Genomic DNA, 24,801 nt, shown 5'->3' on the forward strand with positions numbered 1-24,801 from the left:
GCTCTCGATCGCACATAAAGGTGCCCTGGGTCCATCCCTGGTGCTGTTGAGGGCACACTGAGTGCACTCCTTCCCCCACATGCGGTTGTCCCGGCTCATGCCGATCCAGAACAGCCGTTCTCGCAGGGCCTCCAACAGCCTAAATCCTTTGGCATGTCCCAAAGCTTTGTGGTAACGAGTCCACATCTTCCTGGTTTCGGCAGCAGGCACCACGATTGCAAACACCTCTTCTAGCGACTGAAGACCAGGCCTCCGTCGCACCAGCACCCCATCTCGCACTGCAAGGTGTTCCCATTCACTCATCAGCTTCTGGCCGGCCACCTGTAGGGACTGACGCTCGGTTGGCGTTGGCTCATGACCTAGCTGGCACCACTGACGAATCTGGGACAGATCTGAATCACAGCCCTGCCGCCTGGCCCATGCCTCCTCTCCAGAGTCCTCAAGATGGGAGGTCGGTGCATTAACATGTCCTGCCAGCACTGCTCCCGGGAGTCTGGACAGTGCATCAGCATTCTGGTGCTCCGCTCCTGGTTTGTGAGACAATGAAAAGTCAAAATTAGCAAGCTGAGCCACCCACCTCTGCTCCACAGCCCCCAGTTTAGCAGTCCGTAAATGGAGCAGAGGTCGGTGGTCAGTGAATACTCGAAAAGAAGCACCCCACAGATAATCTTTGAATTTATCTGTCACTGCCCACTTAAGTGCAAGGAGCTCCAGCTTGAATGCACTGTAGTTCTGATCGTGCTTCTCTGCCTCGTGCAAGCTGCGGCTCGCATACGCAATGACACGCTCCCTTCCCTCTTGAACCTGTGCCAGAACTGCCCCTAACCCATGCAGGCTGGCATCTGTATAGACTCGGAAGGGCAGGGCAAAGTCAGCATATGCCAACACAGGCGCCTTGAGGAGTGCCTGCTTTAGTTGGTTAAAGGCCTGCTCACATTCCGGAGTCCACGTAATAGGCCTAGTCTTACTTCCCCCTGTCCCCCTTAAAAGTGAGTGTAAGGGAGCAGCTTTCTGTGCAAAAGCGGGGATAAATCTACGATAATACCCAACAAACCCCAGGAAGGAGCGGACGTCTCGCACTGTGGTGGGTATTGGCCATTGCTGTACAGCCTGAGTCTTATCGGAGTCGGTGGACACTCCCCCCCTTCCAACCACATGGCCGAGGTACCGCACCGACCGCTGGAAAAGGTGGCACTTGGCTGGTTGAAGCTTCAGTCCATGGTCTTCCAACTTTGCAAAGACTTGCCCGAGATGGTCTAGGTGGGAGTTAAAGTCAGGTGAGTAAACAATTACATCATCTAAATAAATGAGTAAAAAGTCATGTACCTGACCTCCAAGGCACCTCTGCATTAACCGTTGAAAGGTCGCAGGGGCGTTACATAATCCAAATGGCATCCTTTCGAACTGGTAGAGACCTACTGGCGTGGCAAAAGCAGTCTTTTCCTTGTCCGCTGGGTTGACTTCTACCTGCCAGTAGCCACTAGCCAGGTCAAGTGTGGAATACCACTCTGCCTGCTTCAAGCTGGTCAAAGACTCCTCCACACGAGGAAGAGGGAAGGCATCCTTGTGAGTGACTTCGTTTAGTTTGCGATAGTCCACGCAAAACCTCCAGGAACCATCTTTTTTCTTTACTAGGACTACAGGTGCTGCCCAGGGACTAGAGCTTTCCTGAATAACCCCCCCTTCCAACATCCCTCGGAGCAATGTCCTCAGCTCTGCATAAAGGCTTGGTGGTACAGGCCGGTATCGCTGGCGAATGGGAGCGGCGTCACCGGTGGGGATAGTGTGGTACACCGCATCAGTGCAACCATAATCCTCCTCGCTTCGGGCAAACACCCCCTGCCACTGGCCCAAGAGCCCTTGGAGACGCTGTAGCTGAGGTGAGGTTAGCCCCTCCACCTGTTGAACAAGAGCAGCTAAATGAGCAGGGAGAGCACTACTCACGGGGCAGACGTCAACTTCTACCACAGTCTCGTCTTCCCTCCGGAGCACCAGTTGATTAGGCGCCTGGATCTCCTCCTGGGCCAGCCGTAACACCCGAGCCAGAGGACGTCGAGGGGGCAGCTCAACGGGATATGGATGCGGATTGCACACTCTGAGGAGGACCCTCCCTTCCTGAACTCGGGCCACCGCACGGGCCACGCACCATTCCTGCGCCCCATGGTAACAATCCTCCACGAGCACACTTTCCTGGACAGCCTTTGCTGCGTCTGGAACATGTGCCCACACAGCGGTCTCAGTTAGGGGGGCCAGGTGGATGGAGTCGCTTGTGCGAAGGCGGGCTATTCCCAAGCTTGGGCCCCGATGTTCTTCTGCTTTTAACCGCCGACAGGTCGCAAACGCCCGGTCCCATGCCACGGTTGCTGCTCTGGGGAGTGTGGACTTAAACAGGGTGAGTCGGTGGCTCCCTTGCTGGTGGAGGCCTTCCCAGCAATGCTGAATGACATTCATGCCTAACACCCCATATGTAGGAGGCAAATAACTATCCTCTACTATGACTACACCCTTCCCCAAAATGGAGGTCCCCCCCACTTCAAAATCTAGCAGTGCATAGCCTATATAGGGAAGGGCCAGTCCATTAGCTGCCTTTAAAGTTAACCAGGGGACATCGGTAACCCTTTTCATTGCAATGTCCCCCAGATGGCGCTGGAGGAGGCCCTGACTGAATAAGGTTACTTGTGACCCCGTATCAAGGATGCATGGGATGCGCTTACCTTGAATCAGGACCTCAACCTCAGGGCACTCTCCTACCAGGGCAGTTCTCATTGGGGCCTCAGCAGGCCTTCCACCATCAGCAGCAGATGAGACCCTCCGTAGATTAGCTGGGTCCCGGGAAAAGCAGTCCCGCAGCATATGGCCAACTTTCCCACACCTCAGACATATGGGTCGCCCCTGGTCGTCCCATTGTGGCGTCCTGGGCCGGCGTCTGGGGCGGGTCGCAACTGGATTGTTGTTGCCCCCAGGACGGGTAACTTCAGCTTGTTGAGGGGGCACCTCGGGGACCACCCGCTGTGTTCGTAGCTCGGTCAGCAAGGAGGACTTTAAGTCAGTCACTTGAGCTCGTAGCTCATCCACTAGCTCCGTCCGCAGCGCCTCTTTAAGACTACTCCAGTCTTTCAGCGTGTCGCCTGAGGTGGGAGCCTTAGGTTGAGGTGGGCTGTTGTATGTGCGACGCGTGTCCACCTCGCTCTGTACAGGAGTCAGCTCAGTCTCTTTTTCCATGGCCTTGGCTTCCTTACAGGCTTCTTCAAAAGTGAGGGCCGGTTCTCTGCGCACTCGTCTCTGCAATTCAGTTTGCACAGGCCCGGGCTGTAATCCAAGCACCAGCTGACTCCTGAGCATTTCGTCGTCCGATCCGGCTACGGGCTCCCTCCTTCGCCACCTGGAATGAGACTCACGCAGACGCAGAATGAATGGCCCCACCCCTTCCCCTGTAAACTGCTGGCATTTAAAAAATTGGGCTCTAATCTGGCTTAGGTTTACATTCTCACCATAAATGTTTTTAAGCGCTGCAAAGATCTTACTAGCTGTATCTCTCTGCACCTCTGGTAACAATAAGATCTCTCTTCTTGCCTCCCCCTGAAGTGCAGTTAACACAAAATCCACTTCTTGGGCTGTTGACAATGTCTGAGCTCTCAGATATATTTCCATCTGGTTGTGCCATTCTGCTAAGGGCTGACTATTCTTCTCACCAAACTTGGGCACCCAAGGCCCACCCAAAAACCAGGGCACCATCATAGTGTTATTAATTACAGGCCCAGCAGGCCCAGCTCCCCCATCTCCTTCAACCTCGCTCATATTAGTGCTGGCTTTGTGTCTTATGAGAGGTCCTGCCAACTAAACGCCAATTTTGTCGTGACCAACCCCAACCAATGACAGGTTTTGGACCTCCCAGAGACACGCCACCACACTGATATGTTTTTGATAAGATTATTTATTGTACAAGAGCATGGCTCAACAAACACACAATAACAGGACAGGCAGGCTATTAGATTGACTACACCAAGACAGGACTCTAAGCACTTGCCCCTCCCCCAAGGCCTGGGCTAGACAGGGACACCACAGACTGTATAAACCCAAATGAACCCAGAGGACAGGAAGTCATAATTACTGTAGTAGACAATCACCAACACTGATGGATACACATATGACTGTTGCAACCAAACGAGCTACTCCACCCAGTCCCATACACAGCAACAATGCCCCCGCTTCACTTTCAATTATTCAAGTATTCACACAGGAGATCAGTTTCACCACAATCAAGAAATCACACACCATAAAGATCACAACAAGCATTAATGATCACACACCACACCAGTCTTTGGGTAATCACATCATATGTCCAACAATCCGTTCTGCAATCAGCCTGACAGTAATAATATCCACTCCTTGACAGCTACACCGTCGTGCACCAGTAGGGGTCGCCACAGGCAGGTCAATGCATGGGGAAAGGGCTTACCGCGATTCTGTCCTCGCCCGCCTCGCTGTTGTATGCTGTCGCGGCCACACACACACAGAGAGAGTTATCGTTGGTCGGCGGCTTCCCCCCTCGCCGACCAAAAGGGAACAGGAACAAACCCACAGTTCAACCAGGTGAGGGCCGCGCTGCGTTGGACCGAAGGCTGCAGGGGGTTGGCTGTCTCCAGTAGGCTAGCTGGCAGTCGCCGGCTCACCCCGGAAGTCGAGCACGCAAACGTCAACAATGCGGCACTCTCCTCCTGAACAGCAGTCGCGTTTCTCCCTCTCCGTCCCCGGTCGCACCTCGAACAGACACACAAAAAAAACAGCACTCACAAATGTGCCGGGCAGAGGTCAGCCCATTCATTCATTCATAATAAGGGAGGATGGATTACTTTCCTTTACAGTTGGCGCTTAACACGCAGATCTTTGATACATCAGCTGTTCCCCTCCAATCAGGCAACGCAGCTCCAACGAAGCGATCTCCCTTGGGAACAGGAATACATTCAAAACTCGGACAGCTAAACACTGGCCCATTCACACCAATTCGAGCAGGAATTACAACTTCCCTTCAGTCAGCTGGTAACACGCATCCTCGGCGTCAGCAGTTAGCATGCAGCAGACCGGTCTCGTCCCCCTCGGCTGTGCCTCTCGACCTGCCTCGCCAGGTAAGCCACCGCTCCCGTTCAGAGCTCTGCGGTCCTATAAAAAGGCATTCCCCTCCCAATTGCTTCAATCAGCGATCAACCCGTAAGTCCCCAGTCCAATCATCTCATTATAAAGTAATAGTCCGCAGCAGTCCAGGGCCGACACAGTCAATGGAAACAACATAGACACACCCACCCCCACATGTGACATAGCCAAACATCACGTAATATACAAACATACAATAAACCATGCCCAACCGTGACAAAGATCTCATGTCCCCACAGCAACCCCCCAGAACAATGTTTCAACGTCTGAAATGGCAAACAACGGGCAAACCCATGACCACCTTACAGAAGGGTGCTGTAGACAAAGCATTGGAACATGAAGACGGACGCTTTGATCTGTTCCTCCGTTTCCTTCTTGGCCTCTCTCTGGAATCCAACCAGAGACTCTTGAGAGGCTTAATAAAGAAAGTACAACATGAAAGCAAAGAGGAAATAGGCAGCTACATTAAGACAAAGATAAGGGAGATGCCATCATCAGAAAGAGTTCTCAACCTCTTCCACTGTCTGAATGAAGTCAATGATCACTCCTTAGTGGAAGAAGTCCAGAGCTTCTTGAGTGCAGGGACACTTTCAGCAGCCAAACTCTCATCCACCCAGTGGTCAGCTCTTGTGTTTGTGCTTCTGACATCAGAAGAAAAGCTGGATGTGTTTATCTTAAGGAAATACAGCAGGTCTGATGAATGTCTTCTAAGGCTGCAGCCAGTAGTACAGGAATCCCAAACGGCTCTGTAAGTAAGAGTAAAAGTTATGGGTAATTTAAGTTGATATTAAGTAATGATATTTATCTCAATATTAAGTATGAATCAGAAGCATAACAAGACTAATGCACTTATGTTATCAAAGTTCTTTCTAGAAAGTCTGCTAACTGGTGGAATGTTTTCTCCTTAAGGCTCAACAGTTGTGGGCTCACTGAGAGGAGCTGTGCAGGTCTGGCATCTGTCCTCACCAAAATGTCTTCAAAACTGAAAAAGCTGGACCTCAGTGGTAACAGTATTGGAGATATTGGTGTCCAAGAACTGTGTAGTGGACTGGTTAACCCAAACTGTGCACTGGAGACACTCCGGTAAGACATTTCAGTATTCCTCAATAAGACATTTCAGTATTCCTTAATAAGACACATCATACAGCAGTGATGTTGTCCAGTGTGTGTGTGGGGGGTCTTCACATAGCAGTGATATTGTCTTGGGGGGAAGGGGGGGTTATCAACACATAGCAGCGATGTTGTTTAGTTGGGGGGTGGGGGGGTCTTATTATCAAATAGCAGTGATGCTGTTCAGTGGGGGGGGGGAGTCTTATCATAGACACACACACACACACACACACACACACACACACAAACACAAATACACCACTGAGTCAGTCAGTCACTGTCTTATGGCCTGTGCAGACTACACGATTTCAGCCCGATTTTGCCACGATTGTGACAAATTTCAATTGTCGCGTCCGAAAATTCAATGTCGGGAACGACGTTCGAAGGAGGAAGCATCTTGTGATACGACATGTTCAACGACATGCGATTTATTGTCTGCAACATTCTACGACGTTACGACCAAAAGTCTAGCATGTCAGAATTTTTGGGGAATCTCCCCCGTGTTGACACTGACACTGTGACGACACACAACGAGAAGGCTACAATAGATGATCTTGTAATGTGATCACTCTTGTGACCAAGTCCCAGAAAGATTTTGTGGTTCTCTGATTGCCTACTGTAGTCTGACATGGTCAATCTTAAAAGATAATCGTGAAAGACAAAAAAAGTTGTGTAATCTGTACAGGCCATTACTCACTTACAGAATCATTCCCACTATAACACTCTTAACACTCTACACACATATACACACACACACACACACACACACACACACACACACACACACACACACAGACACACACACACCACTGATCAACTCACTCAGTCCTTCATTTAGTCACTCAGTTAGACACAATCACAATCACAACACACACACACACACACACACACACACACAAAGTTTACTTCTTTATTTGTATCCACAATCAAGAATACATATCACATAAGGATACAAATTTGGCAGATGCAATAATTGCTCAGACAAGGTTCTGCTGACAACAACCAAGCTCAGTGCAGCAGTGTGAAGGATATACACAACACCTCCTTCTCCAAATGTGGCGACTTCCAATTATAGAAGAGATTGAACCGTATTTAGCCAGTTGTTTTGCTTTCACTTTTGTAAATCCCACTATCCTGAGTCCTCTGGGAACAGGCCTACAGTACATGGCCCAAACTTCCAAATATGACATATTGGCATTTATAACCAAAACTATAGATCTGCTGTACAAGAAAAGGGTTTAAAGGGTTTTGGGTAGCACTCTGTGCACGTTAAATGCGCTATATAAATAAAATGACTTGACTTGACAAGAGGCTGGTATTTCACAAGCTTCGTTAAATAGGCTTCCTCAAGACATGGGTCAAAACAACATCCAGTATGAATACACTCTCATTGCTCTCATCAATAATAATATCAGGTCGGTCACACACACACACAAGCACACACACACACACACACACACACACACACACACACACACACACACACACACACACACAATCACACACACACACACACACAAACAAACACAGAAACTACTGATTCATTCACTCAGTCACTGCTTCATTTAGTCACTCACTTACACACACACACACACACACACACACAGAGTATGGTAAATTTGATTGTCCAAAAGGAAATGAAGATGATGTATTTTTCCTGATTCTCTCTACAGCCTGACAGACAGCCGTATTGGAGAGGATGGCTTCAGAGCTCTTGCATCAGCACTGAGATCAAACCCCTCACACATGAGAGAGCTGCGGCTGAGTGTGAATGAAGCAGGAAACTCAGGAGTGAAGCATCTTTCTTCTCTTCTGGAGGATCCCAACTGTAAACTGGAGAAACTACAGTGAGTATCACATAATGAAACACTACGGACTGGAGCAGTATCTTTGCCACATGTTTTAAATTAATCTGTATGAAAACACGTACCGGTAGCTACATTCACAAAGAGGAGAAAATATTGCGTATAATATTTAGGCCTACAATGAGACGTTACATTTAGTTTACATGCTATGGTGGTTTTGGTTGTCGGTGGCATTATTGCATCCTTTAGTTGCAATGCACAAATATTCCCCTTGTATGACAGCTCCTGTAGTCGCACGTTCATTTCAAAACATCGCGATGTGAAATGCCACTAAAAGCTGTTTGTGAATAGGTCTTAGTGAGTTAGGAGTCCTCTTGAATTATTTTAAGCTGTCCTAGATTTAGGAGCTACTTTTAGGCTTAAAATGCTTCGTGAATTAGGAAATTAGGAGTCCTAAAGTTAGGAGTGACACGCCGATTATTTTTAGAAGTTTCTCCTACTGTAAATTCACCAGTTAGGAGCGACTTTTAGCAATTCTTTGTGAATACAAGGCCCTGGAATATAAAGTAGCGTGTTGAGATGGATCCCTTTTATATGCAAATATTCTTGAAACAATGCCAGGGAAGACGGGGGGGGAAAGATCGTTTTGGTACGTGTGGACTTGGCCTCAGTCACTCCTTCATTTAGTCACTCACACACACACACAAACACAAATACACCACTGAGTCAGTCAGTCACTGTCTTACAGAATCACTCACACTCTAACACTTAACACACGTACACACATACAAACACACACACACACACACACACACACACACACACACCACTGATCAAATCAGTCACCTCTTCATTTAGTCACTCACTTACACATAATCACAAAACACACACACACACACACACACACACACACACACACACACACACACACACACACACACACACATATATATATATACAAAGAATATTGTAAATTTGATAGTATTGTTGATTGTCCAAAAAGATATGAAGATTAAAGGGATAGTTCGGGTTTTAAGACACGAAGTTATATTGGTTCCCTGTCAGCAACGTTGTGCATCAGCACTGATGTAGCCCAATGGGATTTTGGGTCTAAGTTCATGTTTCTATTTTCTTTGATTTTCATTAAAATGTAAATTCATAATGTTTAAAATGTGGATTTAGAAATGTTAGTAATGTTAAAATAATGTTTACTTGTCATTAGAATTATTAAGTTAGTTAAAATGTTTTCTTTAATGAGAATTTAATCAGCCACCGGGGTAAAGGTCAGGTGGAGACAGGAAGTGAAGTGCGTGATGGAGAACGAGAGGAGAAGAAGGAGAGACACGAGTGTGTGAAGCTGTTCTGCCATGCTGCTAGAAAGAGACTGAGTTTGTAATACACCAACTAAGTTTATTAGTGTGAATGTGCATAGACAAACGGACAGTTAGTCTTTATTGTTACTTCACATTAGTGTAGCAGTGTTTTAGAGCGCTTACTGTCGTGTTTTATGTTAAGAATTTTACCGCGAGTACCGCGAGTTGATTCAGAGGAGCTAGTCAGCTCGACCTAGCTCATTGCTTCGTGAGAGACTTTGTGAGAAGCTAACACAGCTACTCATCCACGCAGTCTCTACGAACTGTTGCCGACACGAGTATCAGCTGCGAGGAAGACGTCTGGTCATCTGTTCCGCCAGCCCATGCTGCAGTGGAGACAAGGACGACAGCCATCTTGCCATTGTGGTCTGAGTGAGTGCATGCATTTTCTTTTGGCGCTTACGCGCGAAGTAGCCATCTTGTTTCAAGGCTCCTACGCACACAAGCACCGTTTCAGGCCTGCACCGAGCTCCGGACTGATTGAGTATCATTTACATAACTTTATTTAGTTATTGCCGGCTATAGGATTATAGGATTGGGGTTACTTTGAAAGTGTATTTCATACTGCAGTGTATTGAATGTGTCCTATGACTGTGATCTAAAGCCTAAAGCTATTCATTTATTTTTGCAAAGTAAAAAGATTTATATTTTCATTACAATTCATGTTTGTTGTTGATGCTTCTACATTGTAGATATTCTCATTTAGTTAAAAAGGGGATTTCATTAGTTCATAGAGCTCAAGCATACATATCAAAACAAAAACACAATTATTACTTTTCCTTTTAAAAGAACTCAGGGCGTCCCAAAGAGTGAGAAAGAGTGTATTTAATGAGACATGCCCACCACAGCGGCATTGGGGCGCTACACAAAATGGAGGCACTGCTGAGATGTTTTGAATGTTTGTAGCTTTGAACATTAGATATTTTGCAATTGCTTTGATTTGAGAATATCTTAGTTGTAACATAATTTGTTATTGAGAGATATTGTGATTTTTTGCCATGGAGTCGCGGCCTTATCCGAAAGAGAGTTTTAAAGCGGAGCTGCTTCAATGGTGCAGAGGTGAAAATATTGATTCTAGTCATGCAATATTAGTGATTGGTGTTGACGAAGATTTTGCAGTAGGCCAAATTGAAGACGTCTTGCATACTGTGAGATGTTGGGGACGTGTGAGAGTAAGGGGTAGGATTTTCAACAGTGACGCGGATGGTCTCTTGGTTCTTTGTGAATGTAAAGAAGAGCTAGATCCACGGTTGGTTCCCCCTGAAGTGCGGCCTGCTGATAGTGAAGTAGTGTGGAGAATTGTGATAGCTGACCAAAATCTCCCCACCCCTGATGATTTTTCTGCAAAGTTGAGAGACTTTTTACGGACTGAAGGTAAAACGTCAGCTGATTTAAAAGATTTTTGCAATCCGTCTGTTCCTCTGCGAGAACCTGAGGAGGCAGTTTTGCGTGCAATGGTTGATGTGGTGAGCCGCGCTAACAAAAGCCAGGCTGAGAATCACGGTTATCGCCGTCTTCGGATTTTTTCAGGTGTCACTCCCACCCCGGCTGGGGAGGAATCTATGGAGTATTGGCTTGAACAGGCCACAGTAATGGTTCAAGAGAGTGACTTGGCTGAACAAGAAAAAAGGCGTAGAATATTGGAATGTTTGAGAGGCCCTGCTTTAGAGGTAGTGAAGTCTTTGCGCCTTAGTAAGCCAGGTGCCAGCTCTGAGGAATTGTTAGAGGCGCTGGATAGTGCATTTGGATCTGCCGAGTCTGGCGAAGACCTCTATTTCTCTTTCCGTCTCATACAACAGAAGGCTGGTGAGACTTTGTCAGATTATGTTCGGAGACTTGAGCCTTTTCTGGCTAAAGTGGTTAAGAAAGGTGGTATTTCAGTCCAAGATAAAGATAGAGTAAGAGTTGAACAGTTGCTTCGGGGAGCGATTAGTTCAGACCTGATGCTGTTACAGCTACGGCTGAAAGAGAGACGGAGTAACCCTCCAAATTTCCTTGATTTGCTAGCTGAAATAAGGACTGAAGAAGAACACGAGCGTACACGGCAAAAGGTGAACACACGTGTTCGGAAGGTTGCAGCTCAAGATGAGTCTGAAGCTGAAGTAGATGTTGTTGAGGGGCTGAAGGCTGATTTCAAGGCCCTGAAAGCTCAAGTGTCTGAGATGGTAAAGAGGCCCTCTTGTGTTAAAGAGGAGGCTGATGTTCATACGTCTGCGCCTCAGTCGTTTCACTCAGGCAACGACCAGGCTGAAGCTGTTGCTTTGCGGAAAAAAGTTAACAGGTTAAAGCAGAAATTAAAGAATAAGGGAAATAGGGAGGTAGAACAGCCAGTTACGGTTGCTGCTGTTGAGAGCGCGGGGCGTGGCTTTTCCAGCCCAAAGCAGAGTCAAAGGGGGGATGATGACCGCTTCTGCTACAGGTGTGGAGAAGACGGCCATATCGCTTCGAAATGTTCATCCACTGAGAATGAGAAAAAGGTGATCAGGAAGCTCATCGCTTCACTTAACAAAGCTAAAGACAAGCGTGTTCCTGAAGGCGAAACCACTCATTGCTCAGTTAGAAAACAAGCTGTACATGCCAAAATGACCGCCTCATTTCCTGAGGGTCTGATTGGTCCTCCGTCCACTGTACAGGTTAAAGTGAATGGTCATCCCTGTACTGCTATTTTGGATAGTGGGTCACAAGTGACCATAATCTTTGAGAAATGGTATGAGAAACACTTGTCTTGTGTACCCATTCAGCCAGTGACGGGTTTAGCCATTTGGGGTCTTAGTGACACAAGCTACCCGTACAAAGGATATGTTGTGGTAGATATGCAGTTCCCAAAAGAGCTTGTTGGTAAGACTGAGACATTGTCGGTGTTGGCATTGATTTGCCCTGGGCCTAACACACCGGATCAGGTCCCAGTGATCTTGGGCACTAATGCTAGCTTGTTTCATAGGCTTGCTGCTCTGTGTGACCATTCAAAGAGTGAAACGCTAGCTCGTGCATTGAACGTCAGTGGGCTTGGGCCTAAAAAAGAGACTGCATTACATAGCCTTGCTGAGGTTGATTCAGATGAGGCTGTGGGTATAGTGAAATGGATGGGTCCTGGTCATTTGACCATCCCACCACAAGAAAGCCGTTGTGTGTCATGTCAACTTGAATTTTCGCAGCCAGTGCCTAAAGGCATAGTTGTAGTGGAAGCAAGTGACGCCATGCCATTGCCTCAAGGGGTAATGTTCCAACCAGTAGTAGCACCGGCTAATGCTATTGATAGCAAAAGTTTCTCTCTGTTATTACAGAATGAGACAAAGAGAGAGGTTACCATACTTAAAGGCATGCCTCTGGGGAAAGTACAGCCTGCTGATTTGGCTAGCTCCCCAGTGAGAAGTGAGATGTCTGGAGAGATGGATCCAAGCTTAATTGATTTTGGTGATTCTCCCATTCCTAATGAATGGAGAGAGAGACTTAGGAGAAAGTTGTGTCGCCGGCGTAACGTGTTTTCGCTCCATGAGTGGGAGGTTGGCTTAGCTAAGGGAGTAGAGCACAACATTCGTCTGTCTGACCCCCGACCGTTTCGGGAGAGGTCCAGACGTCTTACGCCTGCTGACATAGATGACGTGCGTAAACACCTCCAAGACCTGCTAGCTACAGGAGTGATCAAAGAGTCACGGAGTCCATACGCATCACCTATCGTGATTGCGAGAAAGAAAAATGGTAGTGTGCGTATGTGCATTGACTACCGGACTCTAAACAATAAGACAATTCCTGATCAGTATACAACCCCACGCATCGATGATGCATTGGACTGTTTAGCTGGAAGTCGCTGGTTCTCCGTATTAGATCTCCGTAGTGGTTATTACCAAATAGCCATGGCAGAGGAGGACAAGGAGAAAACCGCGTTTATATGTCCTCTTGGCTTTTACCAATTTGAACGGATGCCGCAGGGAGTGATGGGAGCTCCTGCGACATTTCAACGTTTAATGGAGAAGGCAGTAGGTGACATGAATTTGTTACAAGTCCTTGTTTATTTGGACGATTTGATTGTCTTTGGTGCAACGTTGGAGGAACATGAGGAGAGACTTTTTAAGGTGTTAGACCGTCTGGAGGAAGTGGGTCTCAAGGTGTCGCTGGACAAGTGCCACTTCTGTCAGCCTAGAGTTAAATATGTTGGTCATATTGTGTCGGCTGATGGAATTTCCACTGACCCATCTAAGGTGGAGGCTGTCACCCAGTGGCCACAGCCTACTGATTTGAAGTCGTTGAGGTCGTTCCTTGGCTTCTGCGGCTATTACCGCAGATTCGTAGCCAATTATTCCTCCATTGTGAAGCCATTGACCGAACTCACCAAAGGGTATCCTCCTGTAAGGAAGGGTAAAAAGCCTAGTGTAGTGAAAGACCAACAGTACTACAAAGAATCCGAACCATTTGGCTCGCGATGGACAGAAGCGTGTACTAGAGCGTTCCGTGAGATCATCAGGCGCCTTACAAATGCACCTGTATTGGCCTTTGCGGACCCGAACAAGCCCTATGTGCTACACATTGACGCCAGCCTTAAAGGGTTGGGGGCTGTTTTGAATCAAGTGCACCCCGAGGGTCTTAGACCTGTTGCATTTGCCAGCAGAGGTTTGAATGCTGCAGAACAGAGGTATCATATTCTCCAGCTTGAGTTTTTAGCACTCAAGTGGGCAGTGGTGGATAAGTTCCACGATTATTTATATGGAGTGAGATTCACTGTGATGACGGATAACAATCCGCTCACTTACGTGTTGACTACCGGGAAGCTTAATGCTACAGGGCATAGATGGCTTGCTGCCTTAGCCACGTATGATTTTGAGATCAAATACCGCCCTGGCAAAGTCAATATCGATGCCGATTTGCTTTCCCGTAACTGGATTGATGAGGATGCTGAGCCATGGAAGAGACTGTCTCAGAGTGATGTGAGGACAATTTGTGGTCGTGTGCATGCACAGGAGCTGCGTGATAGTGATGTGCGTGTGGCCGATAGACTAGGAGTGCCCGCAGAAGGTGTTCCTGAGCTGTATGCTTTTGCCACTCATCTCAACTTGGGTCAACTAGAACAGTTCACCCGGGACGATTTGCGAAAAGCGCAGTTCGAGGACAGTGTTCTCAGAGTAGTTAGAGAGGCCATGGACACTGGCCAGTGGCCATCTAACTTGAGTCAGTTTGATTCTGATGTCGCTTTGTTGAAGCGTGAGAGTCAGAAATTGAGAATTGAAGATGGACTGTTGTACAGAGTTACACACAAAGCATCTGGAAAAGAAATACATCAATTGCTACTGCCCAAGCAGTTCAGGATGCAGGTGATTCATGCTTTGCATGATGATATGGGACACTTGGGGGTAGAGAGGACTGTAGACCTGGTGAGAGACAGGTTTTATTGGCCGAAAATGACTCAGACTGTAGAGAAGTACATAGGTAACTGTGGGAGGTGTGTAACGTGGAAGAGTCCATGTGCCCGAGCTGCTCCATTACATCAAATCACCTCTAGTGGTCCCATGGAGCTGGTATGTATCGACTTCTTGTCGTTAGAGCCAGACTCAAGTGGAATTGGAAACATACTGGTAGTCACGGATCATTTTAGTCGCTATGCGCAAGCATACCCTACTAAAGATCAAAAAGCAGTGACCGTGGCTAAAGTCTTGGTTGAGAGGTTTTTTGTTCACTATGGCCTGCCGGCCCGAATTCATTCGGACCAGGGCCGTGACTTTGAAAGCCGATTGATTAAGGAACTTTTGAGGACTTTGGGGATCCGTAAGTCCAGAACGACTCCCTACCATCCCCAAGGGGACCCACAACCTGAGCGTTTTAATAGAACGTTGCTTTCTATGTTGGGGACCTTGAGGGACACACATAAGCGACAGTGGAGCCGTCATGTCAGTCAGCTTGTACATGCGTACAATAGCACTAAGAATGATGCCACAGGGTTTTCACCCTATTACATCATGTTTGGCAGAGAGGCTAGATTGCCTATTGATGTGTGTTTTGGAACTGATGGACAAGACGCAGTCAGTCATTCCCGCTATGTGGAAGAACTGAAACGTGATTTGCAGAGCGCATATGAGCTTGCTGCTAAATCAGCAACACAGGTTCACTTGCGAAACAAAAGGAACTATGAGAGAGTCTTGCGCAACCAAGTGTTATCCAAGGGTGACCGAGTACTCTTGAAGAACTTGGGGTTGAAAGGAAAGCATAAGTTACAGAGTCGGTGGAACTCTTTACCTTATGTGGTGGTAGAAAAGCTCCCTGATTTGCCTGTTTACAGGGTGAGGCCTGAGAGTGGTATGGGGAAGCTTAGGACCATTCACAGAGACAACATTTTGCCAATTGGTAGTCTAGTGAGGATATCTGATGAGCAGGAAGCTCAAATTCCTGTGAATAGACCTGTGACTAGGACTCAGAGGAGGTCAGTGCCGCAGCAGTCACGTAGGCTGGAACCTCAAGAGAATACAGGTTACTTAGATGAAGAGTCTAGTGAATCTGAGTGTGAAGTACGACCAGTCATCAGATGGAGGTTGGAGCGTGATGATTTTGGAGATCATGTCTCTGAGAGAACCCGTGAATGTGTGTTACCAGTAGTGGACACTGCTGATGAACATGAGAATGTGTCTGATCATGCTGGTGATGATGAGCCTGACATTGTTTCAGAGGTTGAGGATGTCATCACAGATGTCAGTGATGGTGAGATAATGGTTAATGATGCAGAGACACCTGTTGGACAAAGAGATAATGCTGTGTCTGAGAGAAATTCACCTGTGATTGCGAATGAGGATATTCGACCTCAGGAAAGTTCCCCTGTTAGAGAGAAGAGGTCTATTAAACCTGTTATCAGACTAAGTTATGATGAACCAGGAAGACCTAAGGACCAGCCTTTGACTATAGTTCATAGGGGTGTAGTCATTAAGATTGGTTAGAGTGAAATTCATTGTTCATTGAATAAGGTTTCATAGGGACATGAAAACCATTTAAGTGGGGGAGGATGTAGCCCAATGGGATTTTGGGTCTAAGTTCATGTTTCTATTTTCTTTGATTTTCATTAAAATGTAAATTCATAATGTTTAAAATGTGGATTTAGAAATGTTAGTAATGTTAAAATAATGTTTACTTGTCATTAGAATTATTAAGTTAGTTAAAATGTTTTCTTTAATGAGAATTTAATCAGCCACCGGGGTAAAGGTCAGGTGGAGACAGGAAGTGAAGTGCGTGATGGAGAACGAGAGGAGAAGAAGGAGAGACACGAGTGTGTGAAGCTGTTCTGCCATGCTGCTAGAAAGAGACTGAGTTTGTAATACACCAACTAAGTTTATTAGTGTGAATGTGCATAGACAAACGGACAGTTAGTCTTTATTGTTACTTCACATTAGTGTAGCAGTGTTTTAGAGCGCTTACTGTCGTGTTTTATGTTAAGAATTTTACCGCGAGTACCGCGAGTTGATTCAGAGGAGCTAGTCAGCTCGACCTAGCTCATTGCTTCGTGAGAGACTTTGTGAGAAGCTAACACAGCTACTCATCCACGCAGTCTCTACGAACTGTTGCCGACACGAGTATCAGCTGCGAGGAAGACGTCTGGTCATCTGTTCCGCCAGCCCATGCTGCAGTGGAGACAAGGACGACAGCCATCTTGCCATTGTGGTCTGAGTGAGTGCATGCATTTTCTTTTGGCGCTTACGCGCGAAGTAGCCATCTTGTTTCAAGGCTCCTACGCACACAAGCACCGTTTCAGGCCTGCACCGAGCTCCGGACTGATTGAGTATCATTTACATAACTTTATTTAGTTATTGCCGGCTATAGGATTATAGGATTGGGGTTACTTTGAAAGTGTATTTCATACTGCAGTGTATTGAATGTGTCCTATGACTGTGATCTAAAGCCTAAAGCTATTCATTTATTTTTGCAAAGTAAAAAGATTTATATTTTCATTACAATTCATGTTTGTTGTTGATGCTTCTACATTGTAGATATTCTCATTTAGTTAAAAAGGGGATTTCATTAGTTCATAGAGCTCAAGCATACATATCAAAACAAAAACACAATTATTACTTTTCCTTTTAAAAGAACTCAGGGCGTCCCAAAGAGTGAGAAAGAGTGTATTTAATGAGACATGCCCACCACAGCGGCATTGGGGCGCTACACTGACTTACCCCCCGACAGCGTCCTGTGAGCCGAGATCCAGCCGGTTTTTGATCGTTTTTGATGCTGAAGAAAGTAGTCCGGCAAGTTGCTGGGGTCACGAAAGTAAAGTGTTTTTCTTCTCAAAACCATATGCGTTCAAAAGAGTGATATATTTGCACCACAAAAACATTGTCCAGGAAAAATTCAAACCTTGTTATCACTTGGCACTATTTTTCTCGATTCCTATCACTGCGTGCGTGCTACTGACAGCTGGACAACGTTTTTTCTGATGCACAACGTTGCTGACAGGGAACCCATATAACTTCGTGTCTTAAAACCCGAACTATCCCTTTAAGTATTTCTCCAACTTCTCTCTACAGCCTGTGGAACTGCAGTATCGGTGAGGAAGGCTTCAGAGCTCTTGCATCAGCACTGAGATCAAACCCCTCACACATGAGAGGGCTGTGGCTGAATGGGAATAAAGCAGGAGACTCAGGAGTGAAGCATCTTTGTTCTCTTCTGGAGGATCCCAACTGTAAACTGGAGAAACTACAGTGAGTATCACAAGACCAAATACTGAGTCACTCACTCAGTCACTCCTTCATTTAGTCACTCACTTATACTACACAATCACAACATAAACACACACACACACACACACACACACACACACACACACACACACACACACTCTCTCACACACACACACACACACACACACACACACACACACACACACACACACACACAAAGAGTATTGTAAATTTGACAGTGATGTTTGACTGTCCAAAAATAAATCAAGATGAAGTATTTCTTCTCTCTACAGCCTGTATAAGTGCAGTATTGGAGAAGAAGGCTTCGGAGCTCTTGCATCAGCACTGAGATCAAACCCCTCACACATGAGGGAGCTGCAGCTGGGTGGGAATAAAGCAGGAGACTCAGGAGTGAAGCATCTTTCTTCTCTTCTGGAGAATCCCAACTGTAAACTGGAGAAACTACAGTGAGTATCACAAGACCAAATACTGAGTTGCTATCAATGAATGAGTGTGTTTTTATCTCTTTCTCTCACATGAACACACACACACCACTGAGTCAGTCAGTCACTCCTTCAATCACTTACACAATCACTCACACTCTAACATGACAAACACACACACACACACACACACACACACCAGGGGTGGAAATTAAAATTCGAAAATGTTGAAATGTATCAGCCAATAGCAGATTTCTGGTCAAATTAACCAGCCACTCAATGTTAAAATATGACTTTGTGTCTGAAATCTACCAGCCACTCTCACATTTTACCAGCATTTTGCTGGTGGCTGGTGCTAATTTCCATCCCTGACACACACACACACACACACACACACACTCACACACACCACTGACTCACTCAAGTCACTCCCTCATTTATTCAATCACTTACTCACAGAGAGAGAGAGAGAGAGAGAGTAAAGTACTGTAAATTTGACAGGAATGTTTATAGTCCAAAAGGAAATGAAAATGAAGTATTTCTCCTACTTCTCTCTACAGCCTGACAGACTGCAGTATTGGAGAGGAAGGCTTCAGAGCTCTTGCATCAGCACTGAGATCAAACCCCTCACACATGAGAGAGCTGCAGCTGAGTGGGAATAAAGCAGGAGACTCAGGAGTGAAGCATCTTCCTTCTCTTCTGGAGGATCCCAACTGTAAATTGGAGAAACTACAGTGAGTATCACAAGACCAAATACTGAGTTGACATCAGTGAATGTGTATTTTGATCTCTTTTTCTCACTCAAACATAAACACACCACTGAGTCAGTCAGTCACTCTCTTGCTCACTTACACAATCACTCACACTATAACATGACACACACGCACGCACGCACGCACGCACGCACGCACGCGCACACACACACACACACACACACACACACACACACACAGCCCACTGACTCACTCACTCACTCACTCCTTCCTTGAGCCACTCAGTTACACATACAGTACAGTAAACACAAAACACACACACACACACATCTGACGCTCACTGACTCACTAATACACAGAGCACTGACTCATTCTGTCACATAGTCAAACACACACACCATCAACTCCCTCACTCAGTCACTCAATCAAACACACGCACACATGCACACATGCACACAAGCACATGCACGCACACACTTTTTTTTTTCCCCGTCAAATTTTTGGTCAACGATTCCCTGGACACCGTAAGACCGGGGCACTTGAAACTTGGTGGGCATGTCGCCCCAGGAGACTTTTACGGGAACATTTTGTTTCGTCCCCGGGGGCCTCTCCACCCCCGCACTGGCCCACCCGACAGCCAACAATTTCAGTTTTTCCTGAATAACTACTTTATGATCATTTGTGATTTGCACCCCCATGATTAAAAAATTAAAATGCATAATAATATTGCTTTAATCGCCCTTATCTTCAGATGAGATGCTATGAACTGCACCACATTTCATGTGTATGATTAACCTGACACCCTCTGGAAGTATGCCAAGTTTTGTGGAATTTCATCCGTGGGGGGCTATAATAAATGTATTTATGTGTACATTTAGTTTATGTGTACATTTACTAATTTAGGCTATGCCTATTTATTCATCATCTTCCATCCTTCACAGTCCGACATAGCACATGCATTCTCACCAAGTACTGACACCTGTCACTCAACCCTCAACGTGGCTGTTCAACATGGAGGCGAACGTCAAAAACGGAACTAATGCAAGGCAACTAGGCTAATAGGGCTCGGGCACATGCCTTGCATTCTAGGAATATTGCCGCCATGTTGGTAGCGCACCGAGCGTAATGTCCATTCATTAAAATGCAGAACAGAAGAAGCAGAAATATAGTATTAGCGATTCTTTTTCTCTTGCGATCATGGGTTGTGCTGTTACACCCCACTACACAGCAACATAGGACCAAGAAGGCAAAAACTAAGTAACAGGAACCTACTAATAGGCGGGAGTAAATCCATAGTAATCCATAGTAAACTAAGGAGTGAGGCTGCCAATATGGCTGTGCCCGCGAAGTTTTCACGTCATGATCCCGAGCCCTATTCTATGGGTAGCCTACATTAGTGCACTGCAGCCTGCTGCCTGTGGTGTGCGGCGCTTGCGCTGCTTAGTGAATGAGAGATCAGCAACTTATGGAGAGAGAAGAAGTAAAAAGAAGGAGCAGCTACGATTTCTCATGGAAGGTAGCCTAAGCTAGACGATTTAATCTCTTACATGACTTGTTCTTGCACATAGCCTAACCGTGTTTCCGTCAGACTGATAATGAAATTAAGTTGGTAAATGTCTGGTCTCTATGCAGTGCCCTCCATAATTGGCACCCCTGGTTAAGATGTGCTCTTTAGCATTTTTCCCCAAATAATATAGGACCACAATGAAAAAAAGCGTAAAATCCAACCTTTAATACAAGTGCATTTATTTAGAAGGAAAAAAATCCCACATTAAGAAATAATTATTTTACATCAAATCATGTGTGCCACAATTATTGGCACCCCTGATATTAATGCTTTGTACAACCCCCTTTTGCTAATAAAACAGCACCTAAGCTTGTTTTATAATGTTTCACAAGATTAGAGAAAACAGAAAGAGGGATCTTCGACCATTCCTCTTTGCACAAAGTCTCCAAATCATCCAACGACCTGGGTTCTCTTCTCTTCAGCTCTCCCCACAGGTTTTCAATGGGGTTGAGGTCTGGGAACTGAGATGGCCATGGTAGGAGCTTGATACGGTGTCTGGTGAACCATTTCTGTGTAGACTTGGCCATATGTTTAGGGTCATTATCTTGCTGAAAGACCCAGTGACGACCCATCTTCAGCTTTTGGGCAGAGGCCACCAGATCTTGATTTAAAATGTCCTGGTATTTCAAAGCATTCATGATGCCATGCACCCTAACAAGGTTCCCAGGCCCTTTGGAAGAGAAACAGGCCCACAGCATCACCGATCCTCCCCCATACATCACAGTGGGCATGAGGTGCTGTTCTGCATACTCATCTTTTTGTTACGCCAGACCCACTTAGAGTGTTTGTTGCCAAAAAGCTCTAACTTTATCTCATCTGACCAAAGCACACGGTCCCAGTTGAAGGCCCAGTACCGCTCCAGACGTTTGTGCTTATGATTTTGAGTGAGAAAGGTTTTTTTCCGTGCATGCCTCCCAAACAACTTGTTGGCAGGTAGATAGGGCATGGTGGTTGTTTTGGAGACTTTGTGACCCCAAGATGCAACCATTTGACGCAATTCTGTAACAGTGAGCTTTGGAGATTTTTTTATTTCTCTTACCATCCTCCTCACTGTGCGTGGTGGCAAAATAAACATGCGTCCTCTTCCAGGCTTGTTTACCACTGTTCCAGTTGTTTTAAACCTCTTAACGATTCCTCTGACCATAGATACAGTATGGGCAGGTATGCAAGTGGCTATTTTCTTGTAGCCATTGCCTTACTTGTGAAGGTCGACACATATCTGCCTTACTTGAACAGTGTGTTCCTTTGTCTTTCCCATGTCGAAGAGAAATGGCCTCTGTGTGACGTCATATTTACAGCCCAGGGAAACAGGATGTTAAGAATTACTAATTAAATGTTCCTACATACTCTGATCGACTTTGTAAACTACTGTAGAAATGACAGAAATGACAGAAATACTTTAACTACATTTATTTCCTAGGAATTGTTAGGGGTGCCAATAATTGTGGAACAGGTGATTTTATGAAGAATAATTATTTCTCAGTCAGGAATTTTTTTTCCCACCCTAAAATTCACTTGAGTTGAAGGTTACATTTTTCTACAATTTTCAGTGTGAGAGTATGCTTCTACAATAAAAATTGTATTTATTTGAAGGCTTTTAACGCATCTTAACCAGGGGTGGCAATAATTGTGGAGGGCGCTGTATGTTTAGAAACGTAATCAAGCAAACTCATTGAAGCAGATGCAAATATTGATTGTCAGTAGCTATATCCTTGCTAGGTCTAAATAGTGTTGTGATGTTAACCACGTAACTTTGCATTGCGATAACAAATCGCCTAGACATTTTTAGTAAAGTAGTGTAGTGAACGGTGTCTACCGGCCACGACGGCTGTGCCCCCACCGACTCAATTGATTAATAGATTGAGGAGTGGTACACCTGCAGCTTGTTGATGGTGTGTGATTGGGGATAAAGAGTTGCGAGTTGGAGTGCGCAGACAGAGCTCCGGCTGGTTGAGTCGTGCGGCCAGCCGGAACGTTCGGCGACAGTGGACTTTGAGCTTCTTGTGGAGACTCTAAGAGCTAACTGTGAATTAGCCTACCTGGGGAGCTAAACTGTGGATTACCTGTGGAGTGTGGACTCTACGAGCTAACTGTGGATTACCTGTGAAGGGAGCGTACCCATGTTCCCCGGGTCCTATGTTCCCCACTTTGTATGGGACCGGGGAACTATGTTCCCCAGGAGACCGGCAGAAGATAGGACCCTTTTTTTTTTTAAAAAAAGGTCCTATGTTCCCCGGTCCCATACAAAGAGGGGAACATACTGTAGGACCTTTTTTTTTAAAAAAAAAGGTCCTATGTTCCTCAGTCTATTATTGTGACCACCACACAGCGGTCACAAATGCGCAATTTTCCGTAAAGAAGTCCCGGGCCACTGAGGTGCATGAAACTTGGTGCGCATGTAGCCCCACAAGCATAGCATGGAACCATTGTTTTTCGTTTTGATCCGTTGCCAACTCAACTGGACTCGTAAATGAATAAATGTTTTCCTTGAAACACAGGGGGCATAGTGACTCCTATGTTAAATTCCCATAGAAGCAGGAAGATTTCACATGTTTTTATTTTTAATTTAATGTTTAATTTTTTTCATGGATCCAGGATACTATGCATCCTGATAAGTTTTCCTTTGCCTTTGGAATCAAAATAGCCCCACATCACCACATACCCTTCACAATACCTAGAGATTGGCATGGTGTTTTTTTCCAGTTAGCCTAACCCTATTAGCCTGTTTGATTTGCATTAAGCTCAATGAGTTATGTGGTGATGTGGGGCTATTTTGAATCCAAAGGCAAAGGGAAACTTGATCCATGAAATAACTGGCCTTTGAAAATAAAAAAAACATATGTAAAATCTTCCTGCTTCTATGGGAATTTAACATAGGAGTCAAATACATGCCCCTGTGTTTTAAGGAAAACATTGATTTATTTATGATACATTCTTCATTCACAAAGAAAATTGATTTCCTTAAAGTTTGGATTTGTACTCATTTTTTTAATCAAGGCATTAAGATACATTTTTAAAAGGGTATTTCATATTCAACTTTAGCATGGGGTCAAATACTTATTCTCCCCACTGTATACATGTATGTGTGTGTGTGTGTGTGTGTGTGTGTGTGTGCCTGCATGTGTGTGCATGTATCTTTATGTGTTTATGCGTGCGTGTGCATAGTGTACAGTCGCTAAATGTACACATATTCATTTATTGTATGATCCCTCAATTACACAAAACTTGGCATACATTCAGAGGGTGTTGTAATTTTCCATGCAGTTTTGAACCTGTCAACCAAAGATACATGCAATTACAATGCCTCATTTTTGCTTTTTCAGCCACTAGGTGGCTCTATACATGAAATGAGTGGTTATGGGATGGGTTGATATGGTCCTTTAAGACCAACATACAAAAAAAGGTGGTCCAACAAGTTTTGTGCACCCCGGTCCCGGGAATCCTTGACGGACAATTGCGCATGCAAAAAAAACAAAAATCTGACTAAACCTGTGCTGTAGGGCGGTCATAATAATTATGACCATAATAACAAAAATTAAAAACCAACAATAATAGCACAAACAATGCACAGTTAAAGTATCAGCCTAATTGAATTTAATTTCCCCTTGGGGATCAATAAAGTATCTATCTATTTATCTATCTATCTATCTATCTAATACTCACTTACTCTGCCTCACAACAGGAGAGTGTTTCACCTACCACTCACAAAACATTTTACAATCAAAAAGGGATGCAGTGGGTGAGACTGGTAAAGTTTAGTTTCTCAGCGGGGAACATAGAACCCTTTTTCAAAAAAAGGGTCCTATGTTCCCCGGGAGACCTGGGGACACATCAAGATGTAGGGTCTGGACACTCACCGTAGACAGGGCTCAATCGAAGGGGTGGGATAAACAGTTCATCTTCTTGTTTTCAAGTAGCAGGATGCGTAACCTTTCCTCTCCACGCAAAGAATCATCTTCTTGTTTTCAAATAACAGGATGCGTTACCGTCG

At 45.5% G+C, this 24,801-nt stretch overlaps 2 protein-coding genes across 4 annotated transcripts in view; both read left to right on the plus strand.

Moving 5' to 3' along the window:
• Positions 1-24,801, plus strand: part of LOC134059637 (NLR family CARD domain-containing protein 3-like) — a 150,585-nt gene that overhangs the window by 93,470 nt on the left and 32,314 nt on the right. The gene's annotated exons all lie outside the window — the stretch shown is intronic.
• LOC134059778 (ribonuclease inhibitor) overlaps positions 1,590-24,801 on the plus strand; it is a 24,086-nt gene continuing 874 nt past the window's right edge. Inside the window, exons 1-4 of one of the 3 annotated variants that reach the window (XM_062516279.1) lie at positions 1,590-5,899; positions 6,061-6,234; positions 7,935-8,108; positions 19,091-19,264. In XM_062516279.1, the coding sequence (XP_062372263.1) occupies positions 5,355-5,899; positions 6,061-6,234; positions 7,935-8,108; positions 19,091-19,264 (1,067 nt within the window). In that variant the 5' untranslated portion in view covers positions 1,590-5,354. Of the gene's footprint in view, positions 5,900-6,060; positions 6,235-7,934; positions 8,109-9,692; positions 17,368-19,090; positions 19,265-24,801 lie in introns of those variants that run through there. The other 2 variants (XM_062516280.1, XM_062516278.1) reach the window with 2 other exon arrangements.

The sequence above is a fragment of the Sardina pilchardus genome, chromosome 16 (genome assembly GCF_963854185.1).
Source record: "Sardina pilchardus chromosome 16, fSarPil1.1, whole genome shotgun sequence".
Lineage (NCBI taxonomy): Eukaryota > Metazoa > Chordata > Actinopteri > Clupeiformes > Clupeidae > Sardina > Sardina pilchardus.